Source organism: Sarcophilus harrisii, chromosome 3 (genome assembly GCF_902635505.1).
Source record: "Sarcophilus harrisii chromosome 3, mSarHar1.11, whole genome shotgun sequence".
In the NCBI taxonomy this organism is placed as follows: domain Eukaryota; kingdom Metazoa; phylum Chordata; class Mammalia; order Dasyuromorphia; family Dasyuridae; genus Sarcophilus; species Sarcophilus harrisii.
In genome coordinates, this window is record NC_045428.1 from 566724316 (window position 1) to 566742261 (window position 17946).

The following is a 17946-nucleotide window of genomic DNA, read 5'->3' on the forward strand; positions in this document are numbered from 1 at the left end:
CACTGGGAATAAAAGACAGTCCTTGCCCTTGAGGAGCTTACAGTCTAAGGCCGGGGTGGAGAATGGCTGGCCACGGGCTATATAATGCTCACAAAAGCATTGGATCTGGTCTTGGCAATGATGAGCTGAAAGCTAGTACAACTTCCCACTGCTAGTTCTAAAAGTTGCTAACTTTGTATGGCCTGAGAATGATGTTATAAATATCCCAATGGGCCTTGACAGAAAAAAAGACCCAACCTCAGACATTAACTAGCCTGTGACCTCGGGCAAAATACTGTACCTTATTTGCTTTAGTTTCCCCATCTGTAAAATGAACTGGAGAAGGAAATTGTAAACCATTCCAGTATCTTTGTCAAGAAAGCCCCAAATGAGGTCACGAAGAGTCGAACATGACTAAAATGACTAAACAGCAGCAACAATGGATGAATACATTTGAGCTAATAATTTAAAAATCTTATTTAGCGTCATGCAGCCTGAAAGTGTTTGAATGTTTGATTCAAACTCAAGACTTTCTGGTTCAAGTCCAACACAATATTCACTTTGTCACTTAGCTGCCCCGAAATCTTTAGCAAAAAAAGCGTGATAGATTATCTCAAAGCAGAATTATGAGAAAGATAAAGATATGTGGGCTAGACAATTGGAGGTTCCTATGTATTAAAAATTAACTGAAATTGGCCTTAATGAGTAATCATCAGTGGTTCGATGTCCATGTCAAAAGAGGGTTCTGCTTGGATGGACCCAGACTCAGGGTGTCCCATTAGAACTCTTTATCAAAAACTCTGACAAAGGCAGAGACAAGATTGCTCATCAAACTTGCAGACAATACAAAACTGGCCCATCGTTTTCACAATAGTTAAAGAAGGCAGGATTCAAAAAGAGCTTGAAAGGATAGAGAATTGGGTCACGTTAATTGGTTAGAATTTGATAAAGATACATTTAAAATCTTACAGATGAGTTTTTAAAAAATAGCTTCAAAAGTGTAAGAGCATAGAGCTATTAGGTGGCAATTTGTCCAAAAGAATCTGTGGGAGGGTGGTATTCTGGGCACTGATGGTCTATATTTAATATCTAGTCCTCTCAACACACTTTTAAGTTTAATCTGAATTATACACATTTTCTCCATCTTTTCTTAAGTCTAGGCAATGAACAAAACAAAACAAAAAAAACCAAGCCCTGACGTGGAACATTTCCTGAAATGCTTGTTATCAGTTCTCTGAATGGGTGTATTTATGCTGCCCCAAAGCATTTATGATTGTAGTGGACCACAAGCTCAGTGAGTCACCTGGGTCATAAAAGCTATAGCCTGGGATTAATACATTAAGGAAACTGTGGCTTCCTGGGAAAATGAGATGAGAATTCCTTTGTGCCCTGCCCTGGTGAGACCCCACCTGAAGGGCTTCTCTTCACTTCCGGGCAACATAATTTAAGAAGGAAATCACTGTCAGACTGAACTTTCAGGGGAGGGGTTGATAGAATATTTTGAATCTGTGTTAAAGGGGGATTAGTTGGAAGTATTAGAGATGTTTATCCTAGAGAAGAGAGGGGTTGGACTTGGCCTGTTTGATTTCCTGATAACTAAACCAAGAGAAATGGGCAGATATGACTAAGAGTTCCACTGAAGACTGATATCAGGAGCAATTTTCTGATGATAAGAATTACCCCAAAAGCTCATCTGGAGGGATGATGGGGTTTCCCAGAGAAGAAGCAAAGGATGGGTGGGCAGTAGCAATGCTTCTTTTTTTGTTGGGAAAGGGGGATGGACAAGATGGCCACACTGAAATTCTGTGTGATTCTGTCACAGTAGAGTAGAGATTCAAGATAATGTAAAGCTGAGAATAATAGTGACAATACAAATCTGGGTAACTAGAAAGAGAAAGAAGAGTAAGAACAGGCATTCTTTTTTTCTTACTCTTCTTTAGGGGAAAATCTTTGTTTTGCACATGCTGAACTTGAGAGGCCTATGGAACATCCAAGTGGAAATGCTCAGTGAGCAGTGGGATATGTTATCGAGTCTAACACTTTTATTTTACAAATGAGAAAACTTCTTCAATCTCCTCATTTTATAGATAAGGAAACTGAGACTCAGAGACATAACTTTCTTAAGGTCACATGAGGGGCAGAGACAAGATTTGAATCCAGCTTCTCCAATTCTAACATTCTTTGATTTAGTGTGCATCTGCATGGACATGATCATTAAAATGATAGGAGCTGATGAGATTGGCAGGAGAAAGAGTGGGGATAAGGCGAATCCTTGAATAGACGAAACAGGAGCTGGCCACTAGGGAGGGGGAGAGCAAAGAAAGAAAAGGATCATGAAAGCTGAAGGAAGAAAGGGGAGAGGGTGGGTCAAAGGCAGCAGAAAAGTAAAAAAAAAATGGAGGCCTGAGAAAGAGATCATTAGCCACTTTAGAGAAAGCATTTCCTATTGAATAGTGGAATCAGAAACCAGTTGGCAGTTATTATATTTTTTTTAGACTCATACATTGTCAGTGCTCGGAGGGCCCTTAGAACCCAAGATATTAGAGCCAGGAGAGCCCTTAGAACCCAGGATGTCAGAGCTGGGAGGGTCTTAGAACATGGAATGTCAGAACTGGGAGAGAACTTAGAGCACAGAGTGTCAGAGTTGGGAGGACCCCTAGAACACAGAATGTTAAAGATGAAAGGGGATTTAGAACATACAATATCAGATCTGGGAGAGTCCTTAGAATTTCAAACATAAAATACTGTAGTTAAAGGACCTTAGTCCAATTCAATTATGTTGACAAGAAATCTGAGTCTCTGAGAGACTACAGTCCTATTTAATAAGGAAAGGAAACTAACTTGATCGCAATAAATCAAGGTCAAAATGTCAAGGATCTGAATTGAGCAGACAGACTTGAATTTCCTGGTCACCTTTCAGGTGAGCTCCCACTCAGGATGAATCAATGGGAACATGTTGCCAAAAGCAACAAGAGTTGCCTCCTCCCTTCACTCTCTATCCTGATGATCATTCTCGGAAATAGGGAAACAGGAAGGAATAAGAGAGAAAATCATTCAAGCTAACCTTTTGTTGACATGTAACAGGGCCTTTCATATAGGTCATCCCACCTGCTTCCCCAAAATTCTCTTGACTCATGCATCCTCTTCTAGGAACCCTCAGCACTACAGCTCTCTGACAGCTAGATAACAGAATCGTCGGAAGTCAGAGATGAGACCAAAAAAACGCATGCACAGAGGCATAGAAGTCAGCATTAGGCACATGATGAACTGACCCTTTGCCCAGCTCAGACTCCTTCCAGGAGACTTTATTTGATTCTAGGAGCCACGTTTTAATTTAAGAAGGACAAAAATAAACTGGAAAGTCTAGGAAGCTACTTTTGGAGGCAGCTCTGTGGCGTGTTAGATACTGTTGCTCTAGTTGGGGTCAGCAAGATGCGAGTTTGAATCCTGCCTGAAACACTTCCTAGCTGTGTGATGCTGGACTTAGTCCCTTGACCTCTCTCAGTCTCAGAATCCCCCCCAGAAAAGAAATAGCCCCTACCCTCAAGAGCTCATAGACCATTCTGGTCATGTTGTAGAGTAGATCCCCTTTTCAGCTCAAGGCGGCAATAGAAGGGGATTCTGAGATCCCTTCTAACTTGGAGGTTCTGTGAAAGGAGTATAATAATAAACACCAGGCCTGCAATTTATTTGAGACAGAACTCCAGGCATGGGAACTCCCCCTACCAATAGAGGTCTGTGCCTTCTCCACAACTTAGAATCTTAGAATTATCTAGAACACTAAAAAATAAAGTGCTTACTCCGGGTCATCATTCAGCCAGATGTCAAAGGTGGGACTCCTGGATCTGTCCCTAACACCAGGGCTTCTTAAACTTTTTCTATTTGTAACCCCTTTTCATCCAAGAAATTTTTACGTGATCATAAGTATATAAGTATATAAAATAGATATACAAATCAGACATTTACTGATAATAAATCATAATTTTGTGACCCCCCCAATTCAATTATAGGACCCCATATGGGGTTTTGATCCATAGTTTAAGAAGCTGGGTGTTGGAATACCATCGTCACCTGTTTTGAGACTGTAAAGCAACATACAAACAGGAAGTTTTCCAAGACCTTTCTGCCTGGTCCTCTGTCTTTGGGGAGCTGGCTGGTAGCTCTCTAGGATTTCCTCATAGCCTGAAGGCCCCTAAATCAGTGGATCTTCTGGGCAACAGGATCTACAGGAGCTTTTCTTCTCCATCAGCTTGGATTGCCTCAGTGCTGACTGAGCAACTCTCTGGAGAAATCCTAAAATTACTGATTTTAAGCTCTATAAAATGAGTCAGCCTGGATCTGTTGAGGTGTAGATTTTGAAATCCTTTCATGAAATCCTTCCATCTGATTAGGGTAGAAGCTCCAGAGAAGAGACAGGGAGTCTCCTGCCTGATGCATAAGTGGAATAGATAGATCATCACCAGGAGATAGGAGACTTGGCTTTCATTGACATTTCCTTTTATGACACTCCAGGCCCCAGGCTCTTCATTTGTAAAATGGAAGTGTGGGTCTGCACAGCTCCCCAAATCCCATGTTACTCTGATGCTAATCTGTATGATTTTGTGTTTTCAGAAAGCCACTCATCTACCTCCTTCAAACATACTAACCCACTGGCTGAGACCAAAATTCTCCCACTAGAAACCCTACTCTCTTGGATCTTGGAGACTTTTAAAATTTTCCTAAATAGAAGGCAAACTCCCTTGGAAGGATAATATTCTTATTAGTGTCGGATGAAACAAAGGGGGTGATCCCCTCTTGCACAGGATGTAGGTGGGTAGAAGACCCCAGAATTTGAGAGAGGAGCAGAAGGGAGAGGCAAGAAGGCACGAAAAACAGTCAGCTGCTTTATAATTTGCATCATTTGTTTAGTGAATGCCTGGGATTTGGTATAGTGAGGAAAACCCTGGAACCCGAATGTGATTCAGAGCTCTGCTTTATGGCCTGGGGCAAGCCACTCTGGGCCTCAGTTCCCACATTTGTAAAATAAAGATATTGTGCTAGATGTGATATGAAGTATCTTTCAGCTCTACCATTTTGGATTCCCAGGCTTAGCCTCGGCAGTCCTGATTTTTGTTCTTTTCTAAGGTCCTTCCCAGTTCTAACATTCTTTATTCTAAGATCCTTCTAAACTGTGATGTTTTATTTTCTAAGATGTCTCACAGCTTGGACATTCTATGTTCTAAGGTTCTCCCTGCTTTGATATTTTATGCTCTAAAGTTTCTTCTGGTTCTGACATTCCATGTTCTAAGATTCTTCTTCCCTTCTAAGATTCTCTGTTCTAAGGTTCTTTCTAGTCCTGACACTCCAAGATCTGTCTTCCAAGATCTTTCCCATCCCTGACATTCTGTTTTTTAAGGTCCTTATTATTTATATTCTATGTTCTAATGTTATTTCCTTAGCTAGCATTCTGTGATTTCTATGACATCCATAAAGTATTTTTATATAATCAATCACCAATCATATATGAAACACCTATTCAGGGCAAAGCCATGTGTGGAATGGAAATAACCCCCTCTGCCCTTCCAGCCTCATTCCCAGCTTGGAAGTGAAAGCACAAATTTCTCACATTATCTTTTGATTTACTGCTGTGTCAGCATCTGAGCCAAAGCCACAGGTGACACACCTGAGTGTGGGACAGAGTCAAGTCATCCCTGGGGCTCCACTGTCTGGGTTGGCACTTCCAGCCAGGAGTCCCTCCTCACCACTCCCTCAGCTCCAGCCATTTTATTTAACTAGCATCCCACCCCCAAAAGCTCTCCATTCTCTACTGCAAAGGTCTTCAAAATAAGACCTGCCAGGGGAAAAAAACCAAAAATACAGTAGAGCTTCCTATGTCTCATTCCAGACCCAGCAATGTCTCCAGCTGGCTAGATTCAGCCACCAGCATTTTTCCCTTTGACATCATGACCTTGGTGTATAGAAAAAGAATATAACGAGGAAGTTTGAATCCCAGTTGGGACCCCGATTAGCCTTGTGATCTTGAGCACATGTTTTTAAGTTCAAGTTTCCTTTTCTTTAATAACAGAGAAATATTCTAGTTCATATTCCACAGCATCATAGAAATGAGATTTATCTTTTTTTTTTTTTTTTTTTTTTTTGGCAAAGGGATATGACTTAAAACCAAGCTTCTTAAACTGAGGTCACAATCCCATATAGGGTCATGTAACTGAATGTGGGAGTTGCAAATTTGTGATTTATTATCAGTAAATGTTTGATTTGTATACTTATTTTATAAACCTATATGTCTGAGGTTACAGAAAAATTTCATGGATTCCACATCTCAGTCAAACTGGATTCCACTTTCCCATCCTGCTCTCTCCCATCTTTGTGCTTTTTTTCATTCTGCACAGACCTCTGATTCTTCTAACAGACTCTTTCTTTTCCTCATCTACTCTGACTCTGTGAAATCTCCTCAAGACATAACTTAGATGCTTGTTCTTCCATTACCAGCTCCCTGACCCCACCAGGTTAAAGTGACTTCCCATTCTCAAATGTCTCCCAGCCCTTCATCTACTTTACTTAACACATCCATAATTAAAGGAAGTCTTCTCTGATTTCTTCTCTCCCTCCTCTCACTCCATTCAGTAAAAATATCATCCTCAGTCAGCAGAAGACTTTGCTTTCAACTCTCTAAAGCACCAGTCAGGGAGTATTGTATTTTAGAGCTATTTGGGTTGGGAGTCTCTTCTCCCTATCCTTTCTAGGAGCTGCTTCAGGGCAAAGATGGAGTCCAAGCTAAATGTTTCCATTTCCTCAGTGATGTTTGGGATCATAGATTTAGAAATGGAAGGGACCTTAGAGGCCATGTAGTCCTACCCCTTTTTACAAATGAGCAAACTGAGGCCAGGAGAGACTAAGTCACTTGTTCATAGGACCATGGACTTAGAATTGGAAGGGTCCTCAGTGATGATTTAGTTCAACTCCCTCATTTTTACAGATGGGAAATTGAGGCTGAGAAGGGGAACTGACTTGCCTTATGGCCCACATTTCTTCTTCCCTCAATCAGTCTGTATCTGTGCATAATTGTTAGTATATTATCTTCTCCATTAGAATGTGAGTTCCTTGAGACATGAGACTTTTTTCTCCCTTTCTCTGTATTTTCAATTCTTACTATGGGGCCTGGCACATAATAGATACTTAATAAATACTTACTGATTGAATGATTGTAAGCTCTTGGAGGGTTTGTGTCTAAGTCAGGGTTTATTTCAGTATCTCTAGTGCCCAGGAGAATGTATTGTACATAGTAGGCAATTATTATATTTTTATTAAATGTCTCCTTTGATAGAAGTTTTGCAGAAAGCTCCCTATAACGTATTGTCATTCATAGTCCATGATTATTTAAGTGGGAACTAGGATGGGCAGAAGAAAAGTGGGCTGGTAACCATTGGGGGTATTTTGAATTTATTTGCAAATTTATCTTAAAAGTCAGGAAGTGATAATAAATGTTTGAGGGGATGTGGGACAACTGGGACACCAATACATTGTTGGTGGAGTTGTAAACTTACTCAACCATTCTGGAGAGCAATTTGGAACAATGCCCAAAGGGTAATCAAACTGCGCACACCCTTTGGTCCAGTAATGTCTCTACTAGGCTGGTATCCCAAGGAGATCATAAAAAAAGGGAAAAGGAGCCACATGTGCAAAAATGTTTGTGGAAATCCTCTTTGTAATGTCAAGGAACTGGAAACTGAGTGAATGTCCATCAGTTGGAGAATGGCTGAATAAATTATAATATATGAGTGTAATAGAATATTATTGTTCTATAATAAATGACCAGCAAGATGATTTCAGAGAGACCTGGAGAGATTAACATGAATTGATTCTCAGTGATATGAGCAGAACCCAGAGAACATTGTACACAGAAACAAGATTATGTCAATTCTGACGCACATGGCCCTTTTTAACATTGAAGTGATTCAGGCCAATTCCAAGTGATTGGTGATAGAGCCATCTGCATCCAGAAAGAGGAGTGTGGGAATTGAATGTGGATCACAGCATAGGATTTATCCTTTTTTTGTTGTGGTTTGCCTGCTTTTTGTGTTGTGGTTTGCCTGCTTTTTGTTTTCTTTCCTTTTTGATCTGATTTTTCTTGTGCAGCAAGATAATTGTGGAAATATGTGTATAAGAATTGTGCAGATTTACCATATGTTGGATCACTTGTTGTTTAGAGGAAGGATTAGGAAAAGAGAGGAAGAAAAATTTGGAACACAAAGTTTTGTAAGGGTGTATGTTGAAAACTATTTTTGCATATATTTTGAAAATAAAAGGCTATTATTTTAAAAAATTATGAAGGAAGATACTGTTTGAATTCAGAAAAAGAACTGGTGTATATATATGTATATGTGTGTATATTTATGAATCTGTATATGTATACATGTATATATGTGTAGTATATACACACATACAGATCTAATAGTAACTATCTTAAATTTTTAGAGTAGAGGAGTAATTTTGGCTTGTGGATTTTTCCTTTTTCCTGGTGACATGAGCTTGGTTGGGGCGAGCTTGATTAGGGCTCAGGCCCAACTGAAGGAAGGACATGACATCAGTATGATATAATTCTATAAGTTGGATTTTTTTGAAGAGGAGTTTACAAAAGGAAGAAATAGCAGATGAACAGTTTGGGGGAATTCAAACCTGAGAAACATGGGAGGGATGAGGTCATGTTGTTTCATGGAGCAGGAGGACCCTTCTCTAAGCTTTTCAGCTCCCAGGTAGAGAGCTAATGTAGAGGAGGGACTCTAGGGAAAGGGCTCGGTGTTGTCAGTGGGACTCAGTTTCTCTCAAAACTTCCTAGGTTTCTTTGTTGTGTAGAGTTTCCATCTTTCAGGTGAATCATCCATCTATTTCATGCTGAAGTTCCCAGGCCAAGGAGAAGACAGTGGGAAGAGAGCCAGCTCAGGGGATCATGTTCCACCATTTGAAGGGGAAGGGCTTCCGGCGGACATTAGTGCCACAGTGAACCTCGCCATGTAGCATGTGGTAGGGAGTGAAGTCATCAATGAAGTTGCACTGGAGGCCCAGTGGCTCCAGCAAGGATCGAACCTTCTCCTCTAGGCAGCAGCGCCCATTGATAATCGGTCCAAAGGGCTTAGGGATCCCCAGGTGTCTCCCTAATACGAGCATGTTCACCTGTGACCACAGAGTAGAAAATCAGGAATGTTAGAGGGAAAGGCATGAGCACTCATGGGTTCAGAGAGCTTTTAATATCCTGCCAGTATTGGAGGGAGAGGAAAATAAGAAAGCCACATGATAACCTTGCTGTATACTTGAAAGGAATAATAAGTTGTACACAATGGATCTGCAATTTCAGGTGCAATCCTCTGCTTTTCTATTTTTTCTTTTTTTTACAGAAATGTTGGTTTTATTTATTAAGTTTAGAATAAAGTAAATAAATTAAGAAACAAAAGAAAAAAAGCCAGTCCTTTTCATGAAGAAAGGAAGGGGAAGTGATGTTGGGGGTTTCAGAACAAGGTTGACATGTGGGGGCTAGGGAGATTTAGCTGAATAGAAGAAGGAAAGAACCAAGGAAGTGGGGACAGGAGAGAGAGAAAGCCTGTATGTTTCATGTTCAGGAAGCCTAAGCCTGCATGTCAGGTATTGTCACCTGCCTTCCCTATGTGTGTGTACTATTCAGTCCCTTTTGAAAGGAGACCTCCTAAAAAGAGCTTAGAGCATCTGGAAAGGAGACAGTAAAACACACTGAATTATAATGCTGGAATCGGCCAGCTCTGGAAGACCTTGGCCAATTCATCATCATCATCGTCATCTTCATCATTTTCATCCTACCCTGGTACTTCCCTCCCTGGTCATCCTCTTATCATCCTCATTGCCTTCTGCACTAGAAACTCTCCCCTGGAGGAATTAACTCTTTCAATGCTGATGCCCTGTTCTCCTCTTGATTGCCTCCATCACTCACCATCTCTCCTTCCCCTCTCCACTTCACCCCCAGTTTTCAATTCTGGAACAATAATCAAATCAACTCCATCACAAAATGATTGTATCAATCTATTCCTCTATGACTTTATAACCTGGGTCACTTTCTAAACACAAATATTTCTTCTTAAACTACCATTTCCCTAATAGATAGATGGATAGATAGATAGATAGATAGATCGACAGACAGATAGACAGTGATTGTTGTCCTTTATTCTCAGAGAGCCAGTGACATCACTCTGTTAGAGTTAAGTTATAGTGTGTCCCATTGTGACAAAGTTAAAGAATCCTCCCCAAATATTCATATGGATTATTTATGTCCTATTGGTGATAGAGCATTCTGAGATAGATATTTAGAAGACATAGCTATTGATTACCTCTGTTAAAATAGAAATTTTTTATAAACTGGGAAAACATCTTTACAGTTAAAGATTCTGATGAAGGCCTCATTTCCAAAATATATAGAGAATTGACTCAAATTTATAAGAAATCAAGGCATTCTCCAACTGCTAAATGGTCAAAGGATATGAACAGACAATTTTCAGATGACAAGATTGAAATTATTTCTAGTCATTTGAAAAGATGCTCCAAATCATTATTGATCAGAGAAATGCAAATTAAGACAACTCTGAGATACCACTACACACCTGACAGATTGGCTAAGATGACAGGAAAAGATAACACTTTTAACATATTTAATATGGATGACACTGCCTGCCATTTAGGGGAGGAAAGGAGGGGAAAGGTTAGAACAAAAGTTTTTGCAAGAGTTAATGTTGAAAAATTACCCATGCATATGTTTTGTCAATAAAAAGCTATAATAATAAAAATTATTTTTTTATTAAAAAAGAATTATATGTTATAAAAAAAAGAAACTTCTTGAGATGAGGGACTGTCTTTGCTTATGTGCTAACAATATTATTTGCTATATATGTAATTTCAGGATATATACAGTGCCTTTCATACAGTAAGCACTAAATAAATGATTCATTGACTTTCTAGTTGGGTAACCTTGCATCACAACCTCCCTGAGACTCGATTTCCTTATCTGTAAAATAGGGATAATAATTCCTATCGGGTCTAACTCACACGGTAGAGGAGACTCAAGTCAGAGAATGATCACAGAGCACTTAGTGAATGTTACAACGCCAGATAAATGTCAGTTATTATTAAGAAAGGTCATGCAGGATCGAGTTCTTGGATGTTTTATAAATTGCCTGCCTCTCTATAGATAAACTGGTCAAAAGAGCAAGTTCTGTTGGTTTATGGTGATTTTATTCCAGCCTTCAGGTCTCCAAGAGGGAGCAGGAGGTGCAGCAAAAATATTCCCCCATTGAGATTCAGTTGATTCAGGTTAGAATTCTTTACTACCTTCACAATTTTGGCTGAGACACTTCCGTTTCCCAGGTCAGTTTCTTTATCTATAAAATGGGGACATTGGATGAGATGGTCCCTGAGCTCCCTTTCAGGATTGATTCTGTGACCCTGTAGTTTATGATTTTTCTTCCAAGTCCATTCTAGTCACTCATTATGGCCTTATTCCTTCTCTAAGAAACAGAGAAATGATTGGACCTCACATAGGCTGCAGGAAACCCTTTGGGACATAGAGAGCCCCATCTACTCCAAAGGGGACAACATTTGAAGCAATTTCATCTAGAAGAAATAATTAAGCTTGAACCTCAACTTAGCTGCTTACTAACTTTGACCTTCTGGACCAGCCATTCAATTAGTCCATGCCTCAGGCTATATTTTATAAAATGGAGGCAGTGTGATATAATGGGGTGGAGGGAAAAAGCACCAGTTTGGGAATCAGGAAACCTCAGTTTCAATCACACCTATGTAAATTCGAGCAAGGTTCCTGTTTCTTGAAAACTCATTTTATTCACCTTTAGAATGGGAATAAAAAGATTTCAACTCTCTTGTTCCTCAGGCTGTCCCAAGGACCAAAGGACATAGAAACAAGTACTTTGAGAAGCTCAAAGCACAATAAAAACATGGATTTAGCCAAAGGCAGAAACTGAAATCAGCTCTTCCTTCTGAGTCAGTTCTCTTGGAATTTTCCATTAATTCTGGCCCTTTCTAGGCAACTTGTCACATCCATACCAGGCAAATGTAAAACCCTTTCCCCTTAATTAAACAGGGATAATAAAGCCTGCCTTACTCCTTTCTGGAGCTGTTGCAAACCTTAGGGAGACAGTATTAATAACAACGATACTAATAATCCCTGTGCCATTGGAGACCTCCATTCATCCTCCTGTTCCTCCGTCTCACCAAGTCAGGGAAAAATGCTACTGCTTTCCTCCTCTCCCTTTTGAAGAGTTGAGGGATGTCGATGATGTCTCGATCTGTCAGGCCCAGCTCTCGCTTTAGCACCTCTCGATTCCAGTCGATGCAGCTCTGGGAGGGAAGAGGTGATGGCCACAAGGGAAGGCAAAGTCAGTGGAGAGAGGAGGACAAGGAAAGCAAAGAAAGATTTGGGTTCAGACCAAGTGAGAACCCACAGAAAGTTTGAGTGAGGAACCCATGTATGATGCTGTCCAACTCTACAAAGAATCACTTAATATCACCCTCCACCATCATTCAAACCTCCCCTGGGAGTCAGAATCTGGTTCTAAGGCCATGTCAAGTAAGAACTAGATGATGGGGAACATCCCCTTCTATATTCAGCATTCCTTCTCTAGGAACGATATTGCTCCATCTACAAGAATAGTGTAAGATATTTTATCAAATGCTTAGATAAAATCCATAGATTCTATCTACAGTATTTCCCTGCTCTAGTAACCCAGTCTCTGCCTACATTTCCCCTAAATGTAAAGCTTCCCCATTTTATTTTGTGAGCTATTTTTCAGTTGTGTTCGACTCTTTGTGATCCTATTTGGGGTTTTCTTGGCAAAGATACTGGAATGGTTGGTCATTTCTCTAGCTCATTTGTCAGATGAGGAAACTGAGGCAAATAGAATCCTATTTGCCTCCTAAAACCTCCTAAGGATAACGTATCCTGGGTCACATAGCTGGTATCTGAGATTAGATTTGAACTCTCAAAGATGAGTCTTCCAGATCCAAGCCTGGTGCTCTATTCACTCTGGCCCAGCTATTATACTTGGTGCATCATAAGCCTTAAATAAATGTTCTTTGATTTATACAATTAAATGTTCTTTTGTTCTACCATTCAAATAGAGTCCATTTGACATGTCCTTTTTTATGATGAAGCTACCCTGGGCCTTTGTAATCACTGCTCCCCTAACTAGACTTTTCACCAGTCGTCGTCATCATCATCATCATCATCATCATCATCATCATCTCTCTCTTTCTCTCTGAGATAATTGGGGTTAAGTGACTTGCCCAGGGTCACACAGCCAGGAAATGTTAAGTGTCTGAGCCCAGATTTGAACTTAGATCCTCCTGACTTCAGAGCTGGTGCTCTATCCACTGCACCACTTAGCTACCCCATCTGAAGAATCTACCTAGAATTTTCCCATATATCAAAATCAAGCTCACTGGCCTATAGTTTAAAGATGCAATCTCTTCTCTTCTTTGAAAATAGGGATATTGACTTTCCCCAATCCTGTTTTATTCCCCCATTCTCTAAAGCCTCTTAAGAATCAATGTCTCAGAAATGATTATATTGCAGTTCTTTCCTTATCTCCTTGACTATAATTAGTAACTGTGCCTGCATTTGAGCCCAGGTGACTAGACCATCATGGGACCATAGCTTTAGAGAGAGAAGACACCTTAGAAATCAGTTAGTCCAACCTCTTGCATTTGTGTGAAAAGCTGAGGAGAGCGAGGTCACAAAGACTGGATTTGAATCCAGATCATATCTTTCAAAATCAAGGGTTTTTTTCATGATACCCAGGATCTCTTTCTCAACACCATTCTGATGGACTAGTCTATTAGAAGTAGATGATAGCTTCATATATTGTCCTTCTTGGGTAACATAATTACATTAATTAGAGCCTTCTAAAGACCTCTGGTCAAAGAAGTGATTATAGTCATGGGAGTTGCAGGACCGGTGGGCTGCTTAGTGCCCCTCAAGTCATGTGCCACAGGCAACAATCTCCTCTGCCTCTGCCTCAGTCCATTCTTCAGTAACTAGCCTTAGAATGGGCCTTGTAACTGTTCTGACGGAGAAAAGTTACTGGGCCATAGGAGTGACTAAGGAGCAGCAAAGTAATCTGGGTGTGATTGGACCATGGGAAAGAGGCTTCCTTCTGGGGATGGTGGGATCCTCTACTGACATTGTTTTTTTCTTCTAGGATTGCTTTTTCTCTACCTTCTGATCCTCTTATAAAAAGCAATAAAGGATACTTTAGGAAATTTTCCTATTGCATGCTTACAACTTTCTCCATCCTCTTCCCAGTACCTGGACAAACTTGTTGTAACTGATAAGATTTTCATTGGAGAGGATCTGATTGATGGACATGGTCTTCACCTGGTTGCTCCCTGTGGAGAAAACAGTGAGGAGGGGAGGGACAAACAGAGACGTAGAGAAGGAGAGAAAAAGAGAGAGAGGAAAAGAAATGGAGAAGAAAGGCAAACATCAAGGGAAAGAGGCAGAGATATTGAGGGAGAGAGGAGAAAAGGGAAAGGGAGAGAAACAATGAGAAAGAGAAGGAGAAGAAGAGACAGAGCAAGAAATGCAGAAGGATAGAGATAGCAATGGGAATGGACAGAATCACAAAGAAGGAAAGAGGGAGAGTGATAGACAGCCAAGAGACAGATGGACAGAGACACAGAGAAACAGAGAGAGATAAAGAGAGACACAGAGACAGACAAAGAGGTAGAAGAGAGCCAGAAAAGGAGAGAGAGAGAGAGAGAGAGACAGTAAGAAAAGAGAGAAAGAGAAAGAGAGAGAGAGTGAAAGAGGTAGGATAGACATAAAAGGAGGAAGACAGAGACGAAGGAAACGACGTAGGAGAGAGATAGGAAGGAGTAAGAGAGAGACAGAGAGAGGTGGTGAGAGAGAGAGAAAGAAGAAAGGGAAAGAGACAAAGAAAGAGAGAGACAAAGAGGGAAGGAGACATGAAACAGAAATGTGGGTGGAGGGAGAGACAGAAGGAGAGAAACTGAGTTAGTAATTAGTCAGTAATTAAAAAAAAAATTACTCCCTTAAGATCAGGAGGCAGAGTTCAAGTTCTCAGACACTGAGTCAGTATTTTTTGCATGTTGACTGGGCACCTTCCTACTTAGCAAAGCAGTTTTGCCAACGCGCGCGTGTCTGTGCGTGTGCGCGCGCATGGTGCCCATGTCAAAATGTGGTCTAATATTGAACTTGAAGTCCACTGAATCCCCCAGATCATTCTCACCTATTATCATATATAATTTTAGTCAAACTATTATCTGGTCAAACTTTCCAATCCTTTAGTTTTTCCTCAGGCCAAACAGTTAATTCTTTACTCTTCCTGTTAAATTCTTTTTACTAGACTGGGCCTAATTGGCTAACCTGATGACATCTATTTGGACCTTGGTTCTGTCATCCAACACACTGGCTATACCGTTTAGCTTTGGGACACCCACAAATTGGACAAATATAACTCATTTGTTGTTATTGTGTTGTTGTTTTAGTTTTCCAGTTAATTTAAAAAAAAAGTTTTTTATTAAAGCTTTTTAATTTTCAAAACATATGTATGGATAATTTTTCAACGTGAATCCTTGCAAAACCTTGTGTTCCAATTTTCCCCCTCTTTCCCCACACCCTCCCCTAGATGGCAAATAATTCAATATATGTTAAACATAGTCAAAATATAGAACATAACTCATTTGACAGCTGATCCTCACTAGTGGGTAGCCAAGCAGGAGCTGCCCTTATAACTGTGCTGGGGTGGCAGTTTCCAAGGCTGGCATCTCCTAACTCCACATCCAACCCTTTCCCCACTGTATTCACGTGGTTCTCACTGATTCCAGAGACAACTTGGGCTCATGTGGTTTGAGGTCCCGTGATTACATCAGACCATTCCAGAGATAACCAGGTATGTGCCCAGGGGCTCTGGGCAGGGAAGTTTCGGTGGCCTGAGCCCTTGGGATGCTCAGGATTTCGCAGATCTGCTTAGGGGAGGCTGTCTCCTCCTCCTTAACCATCATCTCAGTCCCCAGAAGTCCTTCCTCCTCTATAGATGTCCTCTTGTGCTATAGAGTCAGCTACCCAGCCTATCTCTTGCATGTATCGCCCTCAATAACATGTTGTCTCTCCCTCTAGAATGTAAGCCCCATGACAATAAACTTGTTTTTTAGCTTTTTTTTTTTTTTTTTTTTTTACATCCCCAGTACTTAAACAGTGTTTAATACATAGTCAGCACTTAATAAATGTTTGTCGAGTCACTCAGTGACTGACTAGCTCCCTCGTTTGGCACTGGACATCAGCAATGCTGAGTTATCCTTCCATGTACAGGTAAGTAAGTTCTATCACTAGCTGGACTGAATAGGGTGCAGTGGGAAGTTTTTTGTAACAAAGAAAGTTATTGCTAGAAAATCTGGGTTCAAGCTTTAGCCCTACCACAATAGGTCTTCAGTGCAGGAGAGAGACTACTGGCAAATACCAAAGTCCTGAGTCACCTCCTTCTCTGAGTCTCTCTTTCCTCACTTGAAAAATGATGGGGGTATCCTTAAATGATCCCTAAGATTTAAATCCCAAAATCACTTGTGAGACTTGGACAAGTTACCTCACTTTTCTAAATCTCAATTTCTCTATCTGTAAATGAGAATAATAGCATTTGAATCTCAATTTCCCTATTTACAAAATGAAAATGCTATTACATTTGACCCTGTTTCCCTCTCTGTAAAAAAAAAAAATATATATATATATATATATTCTTTAAGTCTCAATTTCCTCATCTGTAAAATGAGAATATTATTTGATTCTGTTTCCCTATCCATAAAATAAAAAATAATATATTTTAGCCTCAATATCCCCATCTGTAAAATAAAATAATAATATTTGGATCTCAATTTCCTCACCTGTAAAATAAAACTAATTTGAGCCTCAATTTTCCCATCAGCTAAATGAGAATAATAATATTTAAATTGCAATTTACCCATCTATAAAATTAAAATAATATTTGAGTCTCAATTTCTCCATCTGTTAAATGAGAACAATAATATTTAAATTGCAATTTATCCATCTATAAAATTAAAATAATTTTTGAGTCTCAATTTCCCCATCTATTAAATGAGAATAATAGTATTTAATTTGCAATTTACCCATCTAAAAATTTAATTTGAGTCTCAACTTTTCCTTCTGTAAATGAGAAAGAGTGACAGGGCTCTTGTGAGGAAAGTGTTACATAAAACAGCCAAATGCACAGACAGGGGAGCTATTATTCTTATTAGCATTCCTTAAAACCCAACTAGTTACAATGGCATTTTAGGGCATATTTAAAGATTTTGAAAACTTTTTTCTTCATCCTATTTCTTCTTTTTGTCCTTTTATTTTCTTTTTTTATCACCATTTTACAGAGAGGGATACTAAGACATCATAAGGGCTTCTTAAGCTTTTTCTACTCACAACACCCTGGATAAGTAGGTATATAAAATAGGTATACAAATCAAACATTTACTGATAAAAAAAAAAAATTGCTAATTTTGTGCTTCCTCGTTCTGTTACAAGATCCCATATGTAGTCTCAGCCCACAGTTTAAGAATCTGGGATTCTTAAGATCTATTAATATTCTAAGAACATACAAGTCCAAACCTCCCATTTTACAGATGAGGAAAAGAAATGCCTGGAGATTTAGATAAAGGTGGTTTGTCCAGGGTCACCTAGCTAAGTGTCAGAGGCAGCTCAAACACTACCTTCTCTCTCTACTGGTGATACGGCCTGTGTCTTTTCTGTCCCCTCCACTATAACCAGAGTTCATTGTGACTTCTGACTAGCCCTGTGAGCCAGGAGTGGGATAGTCAGTGAGGAGAAACTTTCTAATAAAGAGCTGCCCTTGATCAAAACAGGCTGCCCCCCCTGGAGGTCAACAAAGGAAGGCCCCAGTGTGGTCCTTCCTT

The 17946-nt window shown here is 39.9% G+C and overlaps 1 protein-coding gene across 1 annotated transcript in view; it reads right to left on the bottom strand.

Annotated features, from left to right (window-relative positions):
• Nucleotides 1-8369: 8369 nt before the first annotated feature.
• LOC100922460 (protein-arginine deiminase type-3) overlaps nucleotides 8370-17946 on the bottom strand; it is a 45243-nt gene continuing 35666 nt past the window's right edge. The window contains exons 14-16 of the mRNA XM_031962757.1: nucleotides 14318-14397; nucleotides 12226-12351; nucleotides 8370-9150 (exon numbers count right to left, since the gene is read on the bottom strand). Of these exons, the coding sequence (XP_031818617.1) occupies nucleotides 8917-9150; nucleotides 12226-12351; nucleotides 14318-14397 (440 nt within the window). The 3' untranslated portion in view covers nucleotides 8370-8916. The remainder of the gene's footprint in view (nucleotides 9151-12225; nucleotides 12352-14317; nucleotides 14398-17946) is intronic.